At 45.5% G+C, this 22,301-nt stretch overlaps 1 protein-coding gene across 1 annotated transcript; it reads left to right on the top strand.

The window, feature by feature from the left end:
* The first annotated feature begins 2,145 nt into the window (after positions 1–2,145).
* CFAP97D2 (CFAP97 domain containing 2) lies at positions 2,146–22,061 on the top strand. The gene is made up of 5 exons (XM_014600347.3): positions 2,146–2,342; positions 7,050–7,130; positions 13,758–13,876; positions 17,741–17,933; positions 20,586–22,061. The coding sequence occupies exons 1-5, from the start codon at positions 2,238–2,240 to the stop codon at positions 20,751–20,753; spliced, it is 666 nt and encodes a 221-aa protein (XP_014455833.1). The 5' UTR covers positions 2,146–2,237; the 3' UTR covers positions 20,754–22,061.
* Positions 22,062–22,301: the final 240 nt, after the last annotated feature.

The following is a 22,301-nucleotide window of genomic DNA, read 5'->3' as shown; positions in this document are numbered from 1 at the left end:
TTAAATGAGACAGGAATTACACACAGAACATATTAGACTTCACTGAATACCCATATGCCTAATGTTAATTATTTGCTTAAGTAATGTGTTGGATTGGGGATGCTAAGCACCATACAGAATTGAGCCCTAAGCAAACAGCACCAGAGAAGTTTCAGCCTCAGCGTGGGCTGACAGTTTTAACATGCAGAACCAGCCCTAGCATTTTTGTCTGGGCCTGAGGAAACATTTCTCTCTCATCTCTTTAGCAAATGTAACCATTTCCTGTCCACTGCACCAGAGAAAGGATGTGGGTGACAGCAAGGTAGTTTTTTGTGATATACTGCAAATTAGAGATTCATTTTGAAGACAAAATAGGGACTCTGGATATTTGCCACCCCTCCCAAATCCCTGCTACAAAATGGTAACTTGGATGCTTATACTTCAATTTGAATCATCAAATTACATTTTTCAGGAGACCTGCACAAGATAAAAAGCTACAAATGAATCAAAGCCAAGCTTCTTTTTCATAGGATGCTACCTCTTTTACCACTTGGCTTGTGCAAATCCCTGCGAGTTCCCTGTACCTCAACGACTAGATAAACAGAGGTAATTGGACTATTAGCAAGTAGAAGTATGTTGGTATTAACAGACAAGGTTCCTTGGGTGAATCTGATATCTTTTATTAGATCAACCCAAATAGTTGGAAAATAATTATTAAGCAAGCTTTCGGGTTCAAAAACCCTTCATCAGGCTAAGGAAGTTTCAGCAGTTGGTGTGTGCTCTTCGTGGATGGAATGAAAAGTAAAGAAGCCAGAGGCTGTGCTGGTATGCATACAAGACAGGTAGTCAGTGAAAATGTAGATTGAGGAGTCAATGGGTGAGAGACAGGCTGGGGGGGGGGGGAAGAGAGAGAGAGAGAGAGAGAGAGAGAGAGAGAGAGAGAGAGAGAGAGAGAGAGAGAGAGAAGGGGGATGAAAGTGGAGAGATACCTGGGGAGTCAGATGTCAGACAGGTTATAATGTGTCAGAAATCCAATGTCTATATTTAGTCCATGATTTTTAGTATCCAGGAGGTTGATGAAGTAGAGTTCATAGGCTCGTCTCTGGGAAGTATTTTGTAGGTTTCTTTTGAGGATCAGGACTGAGAGATTGGAGAGAGAGTGGTTTTCTTGTGAGAAATGTGCCCCCACAGGTAATTGGGTATTTCTGTCTTTGATAGATTTCTGGTGTGCGTTCATTCTGGTGCGCAGTTGTTGTTTGGTCTCTCCTACATATTTTCCATCAGGGCATTTGGTGCATTGGATGAGGTATATTACATTTCTGGAGGTGCAGCTGTAAGATCCAGGAATCCTGATGGCTCTGTTGTGGGGTGTAGTAATAGTGGGGGTAGTGGAGATGTGTTGGCAGGTTTTGCATTTCTTGTCCTGGCACGGTCTGGATCCTTTTGGTGTGTTCTGGGCTTGAGGAAGTTTGCTTCTGGTGATGAGGTTAGCAAGGTTCGGTGTTTGTTTGAAGGCTAGGATGGGTGGCTCTGGGAAGATCTTTTTAAGAATAGGGTCTCTGTCTAGTATGGGTTGCAATTGTTTGAGGATTTTTCATACAGGTTCAAGGGAGGGGTGATATGTCATAACCAGCAGTGTGCGATTTGTGGGGGTTTTCTTCTGTACTGCAGCAGTTCTTCACGTGGTATCTGGGTGGCTCTTTCAAACATGCGATCTATCTCTCTGAAGGAGTGTCCTTGTTATTAACATATATTTGTTGTGACTTTTGAGAAGCACATACTGACTAGTGAAGAAATATTTCAAACGAGTTATTGCAGCTGTAAAGGCTACATCCCAGATTGTGAGTTTGCTTTGTGCTGCATTGAGACAGGACTTTAAAACTTGGAAAGTGTTATCCAATGTACAGATCCATATGTATCTATGGTGCTATATGAAGTGTTAGTAATTGCTTATCGATCCACTGTCTTTCCCAATCAGTGGGAAGTCAAGAATGGCCAGTGAATTGTAATGATCAAGCTCTGTAATAAATGGAGACAATACCCTCAGAATCTTTTGCTAAGATGTTCAGCTCCTTTACTATTCTAAACAGATTGTTTAAAACACTCCCACTAGCTATTCAGTTTTTTTTCTTGGTAGTGATGCCATGACAACCACCACATGACCTGCTACAAACATACCAGTCTCCAGGGCTTTGCTTAAGAAGGCTCAGACTGATATTAGTCATTCTTTTTATGAGCCACAGATTCAGAGATGTTTTATGGTGTTTAAGATGTACCGAGCCTACCTGTCAATTTTACCATGTGGCAACAAATATCTTCAGCAAAAATGGGACAGAGCAAACTATGAAGACCACAAGAAGAGGGTAGGTACAATTCTGTGATAGAGTGAGAGAACAGGCTTTACCAAATCTGTTAAATAATGCATAAGAATTTTTGCATTAACATTAGTAGGAAGGTATACGCTAACAACCGGCAGTAAACTGTCAGACAAATGAGACTTTAAAAGAAAGGTATGCACCTGGAGATTGTAATCTTTTGCCACCAGTTTTAAGTCTGACATCCATAAAATTTAGAGATGGAAAAGATCTGTTCAGTCACTCAGTCTATCCCAATGAAAAAGCAGGATTGTTCTCATCAGAAAATTCCTCAATACTTTATTTAATGCAAGCCTAAATAACTCCAGTGCTTCTACTAGGTTGCTACCTTAGGAAATTGACATCTAAGTATAATAATGTCCCAAATGACAATACTGTGCATTTATTTAGTACTTGTATAATGTAGTTACTGTGTATAATCAAGTACTAAATAAATGCACAGTAACTACTGTGCAGTAGCTCTGGCAAACACATTTTTAGTGATGCTACTGCACAGTAGCCTAATAATACTGTGCAGTAGTGTATTAGCGCGGCTTGTGCTGTGACATGCTACTACATAGTATTATTTGGCTACCTCGCAGTTAGCGTCTCGTGTACACGTGCCCTCTGATAGCTAAAATGTAAGCCACTATACTACTTTACATCCAAAGACCTCAAAACACTACAGAGACATTAAGGAATTAGGTCTCACCACCTCAGTTAATATATTAAGTATCATTATCCACATGTAACAGATAAGAGAACTAAAATAAGAAGTGTTCAAGTGATTTGTAGCCAGTCTGTGGCCCAGCCGCTGTGCTTACACTCTGAGGGGGTGCTGGGGCCTACCAGAGAGCTGGCTGCTTCCTGATTCTTAGTGTTGCGCATTTTCAGTTTTTATTAAAAAAAAAAAAAATCTGGGAATTTTTCAGGGTTTAATTTCCAAACATAAAAACCAGGTTGAAATCAAGATAAAAGGAAGAAAAGAAAAAAAATGGTTTAAATTGGGGAAAAGAATAATACATTTCTGTGGAAGTGAGGAAGGGAAGGAGTAAGGTTGGGACTAAGGAAGGGGTGGAGGGAGGGGCGCAGTGCAGCCCGTCAGTCGCTCCCCGGGCTGCTGCAGGGAGCAAAGTGGAGGGAACTGTCAGTGGGTGCAGGGCAGGGGGGGCATGGCATTTGCAGCTACACGCACCCCAGGAGGGCTGTGGGCTGGGGGACTGCGCTGGGCTCTTCCCAGGGGGCGCATGCCCCTGGATCTGCACACAGGACAAAAGCAGGCTGCCTCTGCAGGCTGGGGCCGGTGTCAGCACTGGGTTCTTCCCAGAGTTTGGGGTAGGTCGCAGCCTGCTCTCGTCTGGCACGCAGATCTGGGGGCATGCGCCCCCTGGGAACAGACCTCTTGGGGTGCACATAGCACCAAGAGCCGTGCCCCTGTGCCCCGCACCCACTGATTTACAATTCCCTCAGCAGCTGACATTGGCTGTTCCTGGGGCCGCTGCAGCAGGGGCTAGGGTAAGTGGGAACAAGTGGAGCCCCAGGGGGGTGTGGGACGCTTCACAGCTTGTCCCCACTCACCTAACCTCTGCTGCACTGGCCCTGGGAGTGGCAGATGGCAGCTGCCTGCAGCTGCTGGGCTGTGCTGTGCCCTGAACCCTCCGAGGCTCTGCTTGTCCCTACTCACCCCTAGATTAAAAGAACAACCAAATAAGAACATATTAAAGTAAGGTTGCATGAGACTACACAATTGGTGCATCTCTCCTCTGCAACAGCCTGCACTGAACTAAACATTTTGTTGGCGCTTGAATAGTAGAGTAGCATATACACACAGAGTCATAACAACGAGGTACCACACAGACCAGGAAGGGGTTGGAAAATTTAGATTTTACTTCCTTACTTACTCAGTTTGAGAGAGGCATAAAATGACTTTTGGCAACTGATAAGCTCAAAAGATATTTTTACCTCCACCACCATCTTCCTTTGTATTATGAAAAAACCCAACTCATGAGTAGTTACTACTTTCCCAACAGAGAGATGAAGAGTGAGGAGATAAATAGGTCTCTTTAAAACTTCCAACTCCCAAGGATGTGAGCACCATTATATACCTTGTGACCTGGGATAACTAATTATATTGATACAATCCACAGAGAAGAGATAACAGTATCAATACCCCATTTCTAAATTAAACAATGGGTGCTTTACATTTTGACAACAGGTTTCACATTAATAAGCTAAAACTACAATTTGTTTAGTTGTCATGCTTTGTTATTCTATTCAGTTGAAGCCCAAACTCCTAAACTAACTGGTATAGCAACAACTGATTTTTCTAGCGGGCTATAAACACATGAGTGTTTTATAGTGTAAGGTTGCTTTAAACCTGTTGTAAATTTAATGATCGTGAGAAATGCTGGCCTGACAGCACGAGAAAATAAAATCTAAAAAAAGCAAGAGCAGTCCACACTGCTTCTGCATAGCCTCCTTTCTGAGATTTACAAAGATCATTTTGTGGGTTGAGAAGGGAATGGTTAGTAATACTTTAAGCTTGAAATTCTTCATGGCAAGATGCTAGACAAGTACTTTAAATGAGCAAGTAAGTGCCATTATCCCACTTTACACATGGAGAAACTAGGGAATATAAATAGCATCTTTCCCAAATCATATTATCAGTGGTGGAACCAGTAACAGAACTGACAGCTTCTGGCACTTGGTTCTGGACCCTTTGTACTTGGACTGGCTGCTCCCCTCAGCAATTTGGTCATCAGGCTTATTCACTCCTTGTCCTGTCTATAAAAGCTGATGATTATGACAGGTATTTTGTGCACACTGAAGCCCCTGGCACATGTTCATTTAAAGTCACCATGGGTTCTGATCCTAACAGTCACACCTCCTGCTGTGCCACACATTCATGGCAGGAGGCATGATTTTGGGATCAGGGATCACATCCCAATTGCACCCTTTCTACTTGCCAGTGCAGGGGCACTCCAGGATCATTATCATGACCTTGGGCTCCCCCTGCACTGGAAAGGTGACAGCTGGACCTGCTACATGTTTAATTTAACAAACTATACAAATGTTCCACATTTTTATGCCATTTATGCTGCAAGTATAACATAACACATTCATTAAAGTATAAATGTAACATGTAGAGGAAGACAGTATGCAGACAACCAAATCGCTTCTTATCAATACAGCCAAGGACTGGCAGTAAGACCATTTGCTTGAATTCAAAAGTCACTTGCATTTGATAACTACTTAGATCATGAAGAATAGCAGGACACAGCTGAGGACAGAACAGCGATGACAGACAAAAATAGTCAAATCTTGGGGGATGCTGCAAGTCCAGCTCTGCTATTTAGTAGACTGTTTCCATTCATTAAGGCCCAGTCTTGTGATACTGATGTCACCCTCAACTTCTCCTGAAATCAATGAGTATTCAGTATCTCACCAAATCAAGCTCTGTATTTAAAAACTCTAACAGAAACAAATCAACAGCATAATTCTAACTCTAGTACTGCAGCTCCAAACACCACTCCAATTAGCAACATATTTTGAAGCCAAGGGCCAGACTTGGGGGATTTCTCAGTCGTCCAGGTATCAGAGAATCAGGGTTGGTCCCTGCCACATAACAAAGCTCTTCACTGTGCCAGGCTACCTCAGGAGCTTTGGAGGGCTATATGTGGGCTGCAAGTGAAGCTTTGAACCTTCTACTTGCAATGCAGCTTTTTTGCCCTGTTGCTATAAAATTTGCATTGACTTGACAGCCCCTTTTTCTTCCTGTGTAAATATTTTACTTTTCTTTATATAGCACAGGGGTGAACAACTTCTAAGAGGCTGAGTCAGCCAGGAAGGGCACAGCTGAAACATGATTTATATGTGATACAGAAGAAAAATGTATTACATTCTGCCCCCCCTGACTTTTTACTCCGTCCCCTCCCGGGTCTCTCTGACCCAAGAGGATTCATATGAACTACTGTGCCCGGTGAATCGCTGTCAGTGATCTCTCCCTGTCAGCCCTAATCTCAATATTCTTGCAAAGTGTCAGAAGGAAGAAGATATTTACTTTGCCTCTAAATTTGGTGCAAACCAAGCTCCACCAGTGATTGTACCAGCAGTTTAGCATCAGAGAATGGCATTATAAGGCCTTGCTGCTGAAGAGCAGCACTGGGGGTTACTTGCAGTAAAAGAATCCCATGGCAAAGCATTGCAGAGCTCTCCTTAAATGTAAATTGACTCCCCTAGGAGATACTAATGCAGACAGGTAGGGATGTAGTTAGGGTTTTCTTGGGTTCCAGCAGTTCTGTTCTCTTGTAACAGCCCTGGGTATCTACTGCTATAAGGATGCAAGCTCAGGAGCCTGTACAGTGAGCTCAACAAGACCCAACAGCCCCTGCCAAGTAGAGGTACAAGCTGCCTTCCCATTGCCCTCCTGTGCCCTCACCCCAACACTATGATTCATCTGGCCTCACATTTTGTTTTGTTTTTGGCGTCTCTGAGAGAAAGAAAGATTGGTTCTCCACCTCTGATACAAATGTCCTTAATATGCTCTCTTTCCACTACCTCTGCTTACACAGGCTCAGTGTTGCTGATAAGGAGGATAATGTCCCAAATTACAATACTGCTGACAATATAAAGGACTAAATGTAAATGATGCCCATGAGAACTGGTAAGAATTTTACTTTCCACAAAAAATGAATAACAAAGTCTTTCCTACTGCAGATCCAGACAGCCAAAGCGATAGTGGACACTTCTACTCCTCCCACATATGGCCATCTGCACATGAAGTTGAAGAAGCTGAAGGTATCCTGTTGGTTATCATCACTTAATTAAACTGGAACACATAAAACTATTTCATAGTGTCTCTCTCCCACCAATCCAAAGAAAGCTGGGCATAGCAATGCAGATGAGGGAGCAAACGATCAAAGCTTTAGTCCCATTCCTTGTCCCTTCTGTGCTCTGCATAGCTGGCCCCCTGGATACTGCCTTCCCAATCTCACATCAAATAAGCCCTCATTTTCTGACTGATGCCACACATTCCTTCAAATTGCCAAGTCCAGAGCCCACGGATTCTGTCTTAGGGGTTGCACAGAGGGACTCTTCCCCACATACCCACATACACAATTTCAATCATTGTGAAAACCCACAACCACGAAGACATGCGCACAGTGAAATTAAACAAACACCACAACATGTAGCCATCCACATATATAACAATGTGGATTGGCAATTGTCCTTCAAAATATTTTATCTTTCCCTAAATACATTTTTAATTAAAAAAAAAAAAAAGACAGCGGGGAAAAAATAATTGGTCATTTTTGTCAACCTTTTTATATAATCTCTCTTAGGCAATGGGATTATCCTCCAGGTGAAAGCTTCAAGATTCAGCCTCTGAAAAATCTTGTAATGCCTCATACATTTCAACACTATCCAAAGAACTTGAGATTGTCTCACTATCAAAACAACGATTTTCTCCATGATGCACTCAGGCTTATATGCTATTATAGACTTGACATTAGATTCATAGATTCATAGATGTTAGGGTCGGAAGAGACCTCAATAGATCATCGAGTCCGACCCCCTGCATAAGCAGGAAAGAGTGCTGGGTCTAGATGACCCCAGCTAGATACTCATCTAACCTCCTCTTGAAGACCCCCAGGGTAGGGGAGAGCACCACCTCTCTTGGGAGCCCGTTCCAGACCTTGGCCACTCTAACTGTGAAGAAGTTCTTCCTAATGTCCAATCTAAATCTGCTCTCTGCTAGCTTGTGGCCATTGTTTCTTGTAACCCCCGGGGGCGCCTTGGTGAATAAATACTCACCAATTCCCTTCTGTGCCCCCGTGATGAACTTATAGGCAGCCACAAGGTCGCCTCTCAACCTTCTCTTGCGGAGGCTGAAAAGGTCCAGTTTCTCTAGTCTCTCCTCGTAGGGCTTGGTCTGCAGGCCCTTAACCATACGAGTGGCCCTTCTCTGGACCCTCTCCAGGTTATCTGCATCCCTCTTGAAGTGTGGCACCCAGAATTGCATGCAGTACTCCAACTGCGGTCTGACCAGCGCCCGATAGAGGGGAAGTATCACCTCCTTGGACCTACACGATAAAGTGCCATTGGCTTTTTTGATGGCTTCGTCACACTGCCGACTCATGTTCATCTTGGAGTCCACTAGGATTCCAAGATCCCTTTCCACCTCTGTGCCACCCAGCAGGTCATTTCCTAGGCTGTAGGTGTGCTGGACATTTTTCCTCCCTAGGTGCAGCACTTTGCATTTCTCCTTGTTGAACTGCATTCTGTTGTTTTCTGCCCACTTGTCCAACCTGTCCAGGTCTGCTTGCAGCTGTTCCCTGCCCTCTGGCATGTCCACTTCTCCCCATAGCTTTGTGTCATCTGCAAACTTGGACAAAGTACATTTGACTCCCTCGTTCAAGTCACTGATGAAGACATTAAAGAGTATCGGTCCAAGGACCGAGCCCTGCGGGACCCCACTGCCCACACCCTTCCAGGTCGAAACCGACCCATCTACCACGACTCTCTGGGTGCGACCCTCCAGCCAATTCGCCACCCACCAGACTGTGTAGTCATCCAAGTCACAGCCTCTTAACTTGTTCACCAGTATGGGGTGGGATACCGTATCGAAGGCCTTCCTGAAGTCTAAGTATACGACATCCACCCCTCCTCCTGCGTCCAGGCGCTTCATAACCTGGTCATAAAAAGAGACTAGATTGGTCAGGCACGATCTGCCTGCCACGAACCCGTGCTGGTTTCCCCTCAGCATAATTTGTCCTGCCGGGCTCTCACAAATGTGAGCCTTGATAATTTTTTCAAAGACTTTGCCAAGGATGGAGGTGAGACTGACTGGCCTATAGTTGCCCGGGTCCTCCTTCCTCCCCTTCTTGAAAATGGGGACCACGTTGGCCCTTTTCCAGTCCTCCAGGACTTGGCCTGTGCACCACGAGCATTCGAATATTCCCGCCAGTGGCTCTGCAATGATGTCGGCCAGTGCCTTCAGCACCCTCAGATGGAGCTCATCCGGGCCTGCCGACTTAAAGGCATCCAGTTCTTCCAAGTGACACTGCACCATCTCAGGATCTACGCATGGAAGTCTGGTGCCTTGCTGCTGCCTCTCTACAACCCCAGTGAGAGACTTGTCGTGCCCCTTGCTTAGGAACACTGAGGCAAAGAACTCGTTGAGGAGTTCAGCCTTGTCCCCCCTGTCCGTCACCAATTGTTTCTGCCCATTTAGCAGGGGTCCTATTCCTTCCTGGGTCTTCCTTTTACTCCCTATATATCTAAAAAACAATTTCTTGTTGTCTTTTACTTGGGTTGCCATCCTCAGCTCCATGGTAGCTTTGGCCCGTCTAACTGCCTCCCTACAAGCACGAGCAGAGGAGGTATATTTGTCTTTAGTGATCTCTCCCTGTTTCCACTTTTTATGCGCTCCCCTTTTGGCCCTTAGGCTGCCCTGGATTTCTTTGGTCAGCCAGGGAAGCCTCCTGGCCCCTTTCCCTCTTTTGCCTCGCTCGGGGATCGTCTTGCTTTGTGCCCGAAGGATCGTTTCCTTAAGGCACAGCCACCCTTCTTTGGCTCCCATCCCTTCAAAACTCCTACTCTGCAGTGCGTCCTTGACTAATCGCCTGAGTTCATTGAGATCAGCTTTCCTAAAGTCTAGCACTTTCACCCTACTAGTTACCTTACCCACTCGACGTCTTATGGTGAATTCTATTATTAGGTGATCACTGTCCCCCAGATGGCTACCGATCTGGAGGTCCCCTACCATGTCATTCCCCGTTGCCAATACCAGATCCAGTATGGCATTCCCCCTAGTGGGACCGTGTACCTCCTGTGTCAGGTGGAGGTCCTGTACACAGGATAGAAACCTGCGTGAGCAGTGGGACTTTGCTGTCTGTGACTCCCAGCAGATGTCTGGGTAGTTTAGGTCCCCCATGACTACCGCCTCTTTAGCTTTTATGGTCTCCGAGAGTTGCCTCAGGAGCCCCGAATCTCTTTCTTCCCCTTGATGTGGGGGTCTGTAGCAGACCCCTACTACCAAATCCCTTTCTCCTTGCCCCCCCATGTAGCCTAACCCACAATCCTTCTACTTCCTCATCCTTCGATTCCGTCTTGATGAGGGTTGATGTATATTGCTCACTGCCATAGAGCACAACCCCTCCCCCTTTCTTCCCCACCCTGTCCTTTCTGTACAATCTATAGCCCTCAATATGTACTGCCCAGTTGTGGGATGAATCCCACCAGGTTTCTGTTAGCCCTACTAAGTCATAGGTGTTTAGTGCAAGCAGGAGCGCTAGTTCATCCTGCTTGTTCCCCATGCTCCTAGCATTAGTATATAGGCACTTGAGCCCTGCGTCTGGTGCCTTTGCTGCCCCCCCGCTCCGAGTCCCAAGGGGCCCATTGTTTCTTACCTTCTCGTTTCTTACCTGTGCCGTAGTGCTGGCCTCCCCATGGCTTTCAGGTTCCCAATGCTCTCTTTCTTCAGGCTGGGCTGTCCTTGTGGGTGCCACATGGTTTGGTGGTCCACAGCTTCCCCCGCCCTCATCTTCCCCTCCCCCCGACAAGCCTAGTTTAAAGCCCGCCGGAGGAGATCCGCCAACCTAGAAGAAAACACACGCTTACCTTTGGGGGACAGGTGAAGCCCATCCCAGCTGAGCATGTCCCTCATCATAATGTGCGGGTCATTGTCCAGGAAGCCGAAGCCTGCCTCGGGACACCACTGCCGAAGCCGCCAGTTGGTGCTGATTGCCAATTAGTGCTGATTGCTGTCTAGTATTTTTCCTTTACTGTAAAAGTAAAAAAGCAAATACCTTTGAAGGGAAATAAATAGGGGGAAAGAACCCACACAGGTAAAAAACAAAACAATAACACCCCTCTCACCTGAGCCCAACTTCTAGGAGTATCCTTTAGGGTCGCACTATGTTTCCTGTTGATCTGCATTACCAGTTTTTCGAGAGGTGTTATGTAAACATAGGGCACTTGTACACATGATGGGGGTTTAGTTCCCTAAATTGAAGCAGTGGGTTTTTAATTGTTAAAAACCCACTGTTTCAATTTAGGGTTTTCTGTCACTGTTATGGCGAGGGGCCCAATCTTTTTCTTTTTTTTGTGGAGCCTGCCTGTGTCTCCCACAGCTGAGAGGCATGCTGCCGGTGGCCCCTGAGCTGTGGGGGGGCCTGGTCCTTCCTTCTGTATTGGAAGTGCCCTCCTGGGCCACCTGGGTGGGCTGCTAGCGGGTGGGTGCTGCCCCAGCTTGGGTCAGGGAACAGTTGGATCAGGCTGGGTGCTGCCTCCAAGCTGGGTCAGCATCCGCCTACCCGGGTGGCCCTGAGGGATGCTGCTGCCACAGAGGGAAGCATAAGTGACTGGTAAGGGGTGCACAGAGGTGCACGTGCCCCCCTCCTGACAGCCAACACTGATACTGTCAGCAGGGCTGGTGCCGCCCCTGACAGGCTCCATTGGGGGGGGGGGGGGTAGGACCAGGCCCTTCACTGCTATTTTTTTTCCCCGGTGAAACCTGCCTGAGCGAGCTGCTTTCAGGCTGTGCAGTCCCTGAGCTGCAGTGGGGCCCGGTCCTTCTCTCCACAATGGCAGCACCACCCGGGTGGGCTACTAGCTGCGGAGGTGCTGCTGCAGCTAGCAGGCAGCAACCACTGGATCCAACTCTTCCCTAAGCTGGTATGCTGGAAGCCTGCCGGGTGCTGTTCCCTGGGCAGGCTCAGGGAATGGTTGGATCTGGCAGGTGCTGCCTGCAAGCTGGGGCAGCACCCATGCAGCTAGCACCCTGCCCAGGCGACTCCAGGGGGCGCTGCCACTGTGGAGGGAAGGACTGGGTCCCCCTCAGTGGAGGAGGGTGAGCTGTCAAAAGGCTGCACCATTACAAACAGCTACATTGCAAACTAAACTAGAATGTTTGTAATGTAACAAACTCATTTAAATCTGCATGTGTACAGTGTGATGCAATTAAACCACAAAAATGGCCACTTTTCATCACATGTACAAGCACCCATAGTGAGAATGTCTCTAATGTTTCAGTGAAGCTTATCTTCCCTTCATCGGGTTCCTTTGTACTCACTACTCCTCTGGGCTTCTAGAGCTCAATGGGATTACTTAACAGCACCATTTTTAGGTACATCTACAATGTAATATAACCTATATTTACCCTGTTAAGAAGCCAGGCAAACACAAAAGACAAACGAAGTGCCCCTGCAGTCACTTCCTTATAGCATTAGCTATTGAAGATTATCAGAGCAACAGGAGGCAATCTTTCATATAAGGCATGTTGAAGTGCTAGGATCTACTAACAAAACAAAAAGGCAGGGAATGAACAGGCATGTACAGAATATGTTTCTCATTGATGCTCCAGTGGGGGCTCCTGATAGTATTGTGTAAGAATTAAGCTCTGAGAGAGTGATGGATTTCCCTGCCACTCCATCTCTGACTATTTTTAATTCACCCCTGCTAGAGGTAGCATCCTTGGGCCATGGACATATACTTCTACAGAGCACATTTTTTGGTTCTTTTGGAATGAATTAAATTTCCCCAAATGGCATATGCTCAAATAATATTCCTCCCAAATCTGGCTAGCTCTGGCAATTTCCTATAAGATCTTCATCTTCCAGCTTATTCTCTTCTTTAGGTTCATAACCTGCTGTCATCTCCTTCACATTCCACAAGTTAGTCTGTGTTAAACTGAGGTTACATATATTAATATTCTACAGTTATAACTTAAAAGCAATCTTAAAAATTATCCTAAACTAGCTAACTGAGAGTGTAAGTAACTAGTTTATGTAGCCACACATGCCTATCCCACTTGCCCCCTCTGCAGCTCTGTCCATTTTTCATCACATCCAGTTGTTGCTTCTCATCTAAAATCTCCAGGACAGGGATGACCTGTTACTGTAGTTCTCTAGATCCAACTGACAGGCTTTCATTGGATTTTAGCTCAGTCTCCACTGTTCGTGCAGAGTACAGCACAATGGAGTCCTGGATTTTGACTGGAGCCTATGATGGCCACCAGAACTAACTAGTAATAAGGTTCCTGAAAAACACTCAACCTCCTATTGACCAAACATAAAGATTTTTGTTGTACACCTATTAATGCATTTGCCAAGTGGTGCAAACTGCATAACTCTCCTGGTTATAAGAAAGAGTTTCTGTTTCAGGGTGAAATTTGCCCCCTTCCAAAGAGTCCCACTTAAAGCTCTATTTTCTACCGAAGCCCTAAATTAATAATTTTGCAAGATCTTCTTCAGCACTTGTGCACCAAGGTGAATCCTTACTCTAACTGGAGTATGTGACTGGCTTTAGGCAAAGCAACAGGAGTTGCAGCAGCTCCTTGGTAGATATACATAGCACATCACTGCTGCTTACACAAGGCCATAAGAAAAACCAAACATTTCTCTGCCTCTTCTGTACATAAAGCTTGAGGAGGAGCGACTTTCACTCATCGAAAGAGACAACCATTTGCTGCTGGAAAAGATGTCCTGCATCATGAGGACGAAGGGACGAATTGATAACAAAAATGACTATGAGACCAAAAGGTAACGTCCACCTTGACATTTGTATGAGGTTATTGAGTTACTCTGCCAGCCATAAACATAGACAATCTGCTCAGCAAGGACATGTTTTCAAAAAGATTCAGGAGAGCAGTACCCAGGGGAGCTAAGGTGTCTGCACATCAGATACTCATTCTTCTGGTCAAGAAGAGGGACTCCAGCTTCAGAGTCATCCTTCTCCTACTCTGCCTGGAAAAGGAGGAGCCAGCTTTAGGTTAATGCTTTAGTTTACTAGCCAAGGGAAAGTGAGAGACTGGGAAAATGTTGCCCCAGTTTAGGGGAAATAAACCAATTATATCCCAGGTAAACTGTTATTGCTAAGTGAGTCACAGACTTTTGCTTTTTCAGTCCTTTCTACAGACATCACTGGAAATATGTGGGTCCAAAGCTTCAAGAGGGACTAAAACACCCAACAAAGTAAAGTAAAATAAGAACACTGTGGAGCAGTCACATTGAATAAGAAGACTCAAAAAATAAATACAAACAAGAATTTAAGCCATAGCTCAAGGGAAATGTGTGAGACTCTTCTGGTGGGAATACCATTTATAGCATCCTAAATCAAGGGGGAAATTCTTAATTCTAATAGATCATTCCTAATTCTAATACAGCATGCTCTGCTATGTTCAACAGCACAAAAGAGAATATAGAAATGGATGAAGGAATCTAAAACCTACAGTGGAGGATGTCTTGTGAGTTTCAGATGTTGTCTGCTACTCCTTATGACTCATGTACAGACAGACTGGGTGATAAGAGAATGATAGCTCAGATCAGGTCCCAGGGTGTCTCTGCACTGTAGAGTCTACACAGAAGGTTGCAGCTCAGCTTCAAGTAATCCAGGTAGAGTCCAGAACAGCAAGTCATTATACAACCAGGCGTATCAAGGTATCATTGTGCTCCCATGGGAAGGGAGATACAATCTGAATGTGCTTTAGCTAATGGTTGTATATACCTTCATCAGCATTATATTACACATATGTAAACTACTGCATTCACTTTAGGTTGCAGCAGCAATACATGTTCCCACCACACAGATTATTGTAGCTTCTTTGGAATCAATCAGCATCTATCAATCAGCTTTATTAAGGAGGCCATCCTTAATGGACTGGCCGACGCCAACATCTTAAGGGATAGCCAGCACGGGTTTGTTGCGGGTAGGTCTTGCTTGACCAATCTCATTTCCTTCTACGACCAGGTGACCTATCACCTGGACAAGGGAGATGAGATTGATGTCATATATCTTGACTTCAAAAAAGCCTTCGATCTGGTGTCCCATGATCGTCTCTTGGAGAAACTGGCCAATTGTCGCCTTGGGTCCCCCACGATCCACTGGCTGGAAAATTGGCTCCGGGGTCAGACCCAGAGGGTAGTAATTGATGGAAGTCACTCATCGTGGTGTCCTGTGACCAGTGGGGTCCCCCAGGGCTCTGTCCTTGGACCCATACTGTTCAACATCTTCATTAACGATGTGGACACTGGAGTCAGAAGCAGACTGGCCAAGTTCGCCGATGACACCAAACTTTGGGGCAAAGCATCCACTCCAGAAGACAGGCGGGTGATCCAGGCTGACCTGGACAGGCTCAGCAAGTGGGCGGATGAGAATCTGATGGTGTTCAACGCCGATAAATGCAAGGTTCTCCACCTTGGGGAAAAAAACCCGCAGCATCCTTATAGGCTCGGCAGTGCTATGTTGGTTGGCACTATGGAAGAAAGAGACTTGGGGGTCATCATTGACCACAAGATGAACATGAGCCTGCAATGCGATGCTGCGGCTAGTAAAGCGACCAAAACGCTGGCTTGCATCCATAGATGCTTCTCAAGCAAATCCCGGGACGTCATTCTCCCCCTGTGCTCGGCCTTAGTGAGGCCGCAGCTGGAGTACTGCGTCCAGTTTTGGGCTCCACAATTCAAAAAGGATGTGGAGAAGCTTGAGAGAGTCCAGAGAAGAGCCACGCGCATGATCAGGGGTCAGGGAAGCAGACCCTACGATGACAGGCTGAGAGCCCTGGGGCTCTTTAGCCTGGAAAAGCGCAGGCTCAGGGGTGATCTGATGGCCACCTACAAGTTTATCAGGGGTGATCACCAGTATCTAGGGGAACGTTTGTTCACCAGAGCGCCCCAAGGGATGACGAGGACGAATGGTCACAAACTACTACAAGATCGTTTCAGGCTGGACATAAGGAAGAATTTCTTTACTGTCCAAGCCCCCAAGGTCTGGAACAGCCTGCCGCCGGAGGTTGTTCAAGCGCCTTCATTGAACACCTTCAAGATGAAACTGGATGCTTATCTTGCTGGGATCCTATGACCCCAGCTGACGTCCTGCCCTTTGGGCGGGGGGCTGGACTCGATGATCTTCCGAGGTCCCTTCCAGCCCTAATGTCTATGAAATCTATGAAATCTGTTAATTAACTCTGAGCACTCATAAAATGTTTGTGGATAACAGTAGACAAGATACTTGCCTTACAACTCTTCACCTTCCTCACAACCCAATTCATTTGGTTTGCATCTGAAATTTGGATGGGACATTTTTCTTCGAGAACTGATGATAAAAGGACAAAAGCCAGGCTAGGATGGCTGACTGTTGATATACTAACAGTCATATCCTCTCCCTCAGTATAGCAACAAAAATGATTCAGGGGCTGAAAATAACCATTTTTAATTTAAGATAAACGTTGAGATTTTCCCTCTTGTAAGAAGGATCTTTATAATGAACTAGCAAATTGCTTGTCCAGAATGACAGGGCAAAGGGGAGGGGTGGGGACAGCCCTGCCACCTGTCACCCCATGCTGCAGCCCCCTCCCAGAAGTGGGGCAGGGGGAAGCTTGCCCCACCATCCCCTCCATCCTCCTCCACCAGCACCCTGCACCGCCGCCGTCTCCAATGCTGCTGGCTTCACCCCCACCCTGCCCTGCTCCTCAGAAGCAATGGTGCACCCCCATGATAGCAGGGATGGAGTGGGGGGAGTGAGGTGAGCGAGGCCAGCACCACTGGCCTCACCCCCCACCCCCCCGCACCATCCCCTCCATCCCCACTATCATGGTGGCGCTCTGCACTCTGGCTGTTTCATTAACCAATCAGGGTGCTCCAAGAGCATTGTGGACAGACAGACAGATGAACTAAGCCCTTTATTACATAAGAATCTTTATAGCATTCCTGAAGAGACACTATTTTTGAAGGTAGGGTGCAATGTTTCATTAAATGAAACTCATCTCTTTCAGACAAACAGAGGGCAGATTTCTAAAGGTTGGTTAGTATACAAATAGGGTGTTCAAACTCCATCTTGTGGGCCAAATTTGGCCCACAGAGCCATGGTATCCAGCCTGCAGCGCTTCCCATGGGTCTGGAAATTTAGTGGTGGGGGAATGGTGGTAATTAACAATTTGTCTCCTCCACTGCCAAATTTCCAAGCCCTGTAGGCCAGATGACATGACCTTATGTGCAGGGCTGGGATCATGGGCACGGGGGGGGTCTAAAGCAGGGACAGGGCAATGGTCATGATCCAGTGAAGAGTGGGGGCCTGACTCAGTGCATGGGGCCCGGGCTGTGAGTGTGATCCAGCATCTGGGATTGGGGCCATGCACCAGCCTGGCTCTGTGTGTCAGATCAGACCCACAAACCATATCCAGCCTGTGGACCAACCCCGCACCATTCATCTGTCCCTCAAAGCCAAATGGTTGGGCACCAATGGTATAAAGCAAGAAGAGGAGAATCCTCCTAGAAGACACATAAAAGTTTTTGTGATTTCCGGCCAGAAGATTTACAGTGGATTCAGACACTGAGGTTGCAGCTTTGACCTATGCATTCTTTAAGTATATCTGTGACTGGGATTGATTTTGTTTGTGTGTTTTCTAGTTTAAACAGGGAAAAACGAGAGAAGGAACTGCTGAGAGTGAGCAAGGAAAACCGTGCCATTCTGGATAGGATTACGAAGTCTGAGCCTCAGTATCAAGTTCAGAGGTGGCATGAAGATTGGCAAAGAGCTGAGAAATACATGATCAGCATTGCAAGATATCCTCCTGGCTGGTATAAATCACACAACCAAAAGGTAGCCCTGGACTTCTGGGGCTTTTTTCTTCTTCTTAACTGCAGATTAGACCTATCCACTTTGTGAATTTTGCTGTATCTTTGTGCTAGTAATTAGAACTAGCAGACAGTTATGTAGTTAATGATCTTACATTTATACAGCACCTTCCATCAAATGAATCCCACAGGGCTTTTCAGACTTTCTTAGGGAACTGGAGGAACTGTAGTACTTGGCCACTGATTAAATAACACCCTGTGATGCACTTGATGAATGGTGCCACTACAGAAAAAGCTAAATACTACAGCAACTTTTTTTTAAAAAGTATAAAATAATTTAATATTTTGGCATCACAAGAATCATGGTTGATTTCCACAAAACATTTGTTATTCAGAATAATCAGAATCTTGTTCTCTTCACAAAATGCACAGTTGTAAATCAGCAACAAACAATATTAAAGAAACGGATCTTAGTGAGTGTGTTTACATGCGTGCTTTAATGAACAGTAGACTACTTAATTGAGCATTAAAGCATCAAGTAAAAGACCTATGCTCATTTTTTATGCATAGCTATACATTCTAGCTATACAGACATATAGCATATGCATAGCTATACATTATGCTAATACATAGTAAAATAGTCTGTGCATTAAGTGTCACTTAAAAACCATGCATATGTGCTACTGCACATTAGGGCAGCCTAATGGGCATTAATTTAGTACCTCACATTGGAGGTGCTAAATTTAGTGCACATTAGAAAAGGTGCATTAATGCACATGTAGACGTGCCCAGTAGGTGCCTAGTGTCACTGCAGTGTCATGTGTATAACCCCCTACAGGTTTAAAAATGGCCACTGGGGTGCTTTAACGAAAGCTTATCAAATGAGCTTTAGTTAAAGTGGTCCACAGTCATTTTTAAATGCATGGGGGCCTAATACACATGAAGGTATGGCATTTTAATTAGAGTGCCTCTCTGGGAACCACTCTAATTAACATCCTCCCTCTCTCCCCCCCCCACCAAGCATGTGTATAGGCACCTGTTCAGAATTGAGGTGTAGTAACTACTAAGCATGTGTAAAATGGGATCTTCAGAGGTGTATAGTTCAGCTCAGTCTGGGTGACTTTTTCTGAAGACAGGAAAAGGCAACTCGCTAGGCCTAGGACTACCCTGGAGTACTGTGTATAGTTTGGGCCCCCCACTATAGAAAGAATATGGACAAATTGGAGAGAGCCCAAAGGAGGGAAACAAAAATAGTGAGGGGGCTGGGGATATGACTTACGAGGAGACACTGAGGAACTGGGCTTATTTAGTTTGGAGAAGAGAAGACTGAGGGGGGATTTAATAGCAGCCTTCAACTACCTGAAGTGAGGTTCAAAAGACAGTGGTGATGCACAGGAGGTGTGTAAGGGGTGCACAGGAGTGCATGTGCACCCCTGGACAGCCAGCGTTTCTGCTTAGGTGATGGGCGGGGGGGCAGGCGGGAGAGCTGGTGCCCCCCTGAGAGCACTGGCTGAGCAGTGGGGGTGCCAGGAGAAGTGCCGCTGGCACTTCCGGGTCGATGCGATCATCCCATGATCAGCCGTGGGGAGAACCCTCTCCCCTAGTCAGCAAGTGCCTCCCCGACTCAGGAGGTACCAGTTGCCCATGCCGAAAGAGGATGGAGCTAAACTGTTGTCAAACAGAACAAGGAGCAACGGTTCGCTTGCTGCAACGGTCTCAAATTGCAGCAAGGGAAGTTTAGGTTAGATATTAGGAAAAACTTTCACATGTGGAGTATAGTAAAACACTAGAACAGGTTATCCAGGGAGGTTGTGAAATCTCCATCCTTGGAGGTTTTTAAGACCCAGCTAGACAAAGCCTCGCCTGGAATGATATAGCTGGGGGTGGCCCTGTTTAAGCAGGATGTTGGATTAAATATCGTCCTGAGATCTCTTCCAAGTCTAATTTCCTATGATTCTATGACTTGTGAGAGCGCAGCGGTGGCGGCAGGGCAGTGTCCCAGATTTCCCAGATTATGTCCCGGATTTCTGGGATTTCCATAGAGTCAGACTAACTGGTACATCCCCAGCATGAACTATTTCAGTCCAAATAGTCAAAGCCTGGTAAAATTATAAGCAATAACAAAAAGTGGGCTTGGGAAGTATCAGGCAGCATTTATAATTAGTTGTGCTATCAGTCCATTCCACAATGCACATACAGATGTTGAACCCAGATCCCTCTTTAATAAAGGATAATTTTTGCTTTTTTTTGGTCAGACCTTCCTCTCCTTCCCATTTTATTAGTGCTCAGATCTTTCTGTTGAAGCATATATCAATGTCACCAAAGACGGTGTGTGTTGGGCAAGAGGGAGGCTTCCTCCCCTTTTATATTAGGGACATTTTTACTGATCCAAGCAAATTCCCTCATCGGTGGGCTGTATCATCCATTGGTGGAACTTACTCCATTTATGAGAGCCAAACCAATTCCAAAGGGCAGAATAAGTTCCCTTTCCTTGCTCCAGAAAAGGATTTTTGCTTTCTCTGACCCTCAAGAACTCTGCTATATCCCATTCTAACCATGGGTTGTGCTTGGCTGAGGAATTGGTTCTAAAATAATTAGAAAATATAAGAAACTTCAAATGCTGACATTTTGTTTGCTTTAGATGGATTTTTAATGATTCCTCTCTCTTCTCTTGTAGGAACAAAAATTTAAAAAGAAGGGACCAAAACGAGAGCAAAATAGAGATAAGCAACTGAATGGAAAGAGTGTGAAAAGTGAGGAGGAGAAGGAGGAAGAAAGAGGGCATATTCAAAGTGCAGAATACAATGATCACCAAGAGAGAAACAGTGTCTCAGAAAAAGTATAATGCCCCCCTTCCATTTTGGGGGCAGAACTATGGGTGAGCAGTGACTGCAAGAGCCTAGCATATTATCATCTTAAACAGGCTACCGTAAGTGTAGGTCTTAGGCATGTCAGGTCTTTATTATAATTAGGGAAGTGTAGGACAAGTAATGTAGGGTAGGATATGAAAACTCTTCTTTGTCATTGCCAAGAAATACCTAACACTGTATGACGGCTGATAAACATTAATGAAATAGGGAGCAAAGCTGCAACTATGAATTGATTTTAGTATAGGTAACTAATCCAGCTGACTCATACTAAATTTTTCCTCTTTTTTTAAAAATCATTTTAGTGTCCAAAGATCTACCAGTGAAAACTGACTTGGGTGACTGCATGCAGTTTTAAGCAGGGGGTTAAAATGTGTTTAGGGGCTGGACCATCTCTTTTGAACAGAGCAATGGCTGGATGAAGAACCTTCCCTCCTATTCACAATTACACAGACCACTTCCTTCCCTATTCATGACTGCATGCCACCTTTGTGTCAGTTACAGTAGTGTCACATGGGGTGGGCAAAGGAGCACATGCCCTGGGTACTGCCTAAGGGGGAGCCAGAAGGATGGGGCAGAGGGACTCCACTTTCCCCCAGGGCTACTACCTGCTTCACTGTTACCTTTACAGAGGGCTTCAGGAAGGCGCTGGCACAGACAATGTGTGTAATGAAGCACATGGCATTCTGGGAATCACAGTTTGGCAGGGCAGCAGTAGATTTCAGTGCTGTTGGGGGAAGAACTGAGCTCGTTTTTTTAGCCAATGAAATCAGCATTTTTTTGCCCTCTGGACATGCGCTTCAGTGGCCAAACCAGAGCGAAAGTTTCCCCCTGGTACTGCTCTAGAAAACTATGATTCCCAGAACATCTTGCATCGGCTGCTGCTTGCTGCTGTTCTTCCACCTGCAAGCCAGAAGGTACAGGGAGGAAGGGAGTTTAGGGGAGGGTGAGATGACTGCCCAGGGTACATTTTGTCCATGGTAGGCCCTAGTCAGTTATGGTAACTGCATTCAGAGACTGTACCATTAGAAGGATATGAAATATATTCCTAGCTTCCTTTAATGGAATCAAGTGGCTTAAAGCAAGGAGACACAGCACAGCGTGACCAGCTAGCCCTATATGCACAACCAGGAAGTGTTCTACAAGCCACCAAGGGCCTACAGGATAGAGCGTGGGAACTTCCCTACTAGAGGATGCATCCCATGTTATTTAGTTTTAAAATGTAATACTTCATAAGCAGGGATCCTGGTTTTCTCTAATTAAAAAAAAAAATCCCTAATTTTCAGTTTAAAAAAAAGTAACCCCAAATCCACATTTTTCCATGATTTAAATGAAACACCTAAATATCTATATATTAGTGGTGTTTCATTTAAATCATGGAAAAATGTGGATTTGGGGTTACTTTTTTTTAAACTGAAAATTAGGGATTTTTTTTAAATCAGAGAAAACCAGGATCCCTGTTCATAAGAAACACCCAGTAAACCCACAAACAAGTGTACTAAGCCAGACAAATCAAGTGAAACTTC

This window comes from Alligator mississippiensis, chromosome 1 (assembly GCF_030867095.1).
Source record: "Alligator mississippiensis isolate rAllMis1 chromosome 1, rAllMis1, whole genome shotgun sequence".
NCBI classification, from domain to species: domain Eukaryota; kingdom Metazoa; phylum Chordata; order Crocodylia; family Alligatoridae; genus Alligator; species Alligator mississippiensis.
This window is presented reverse-complemented; position numbering and strand designations above follow the sequence as displayed.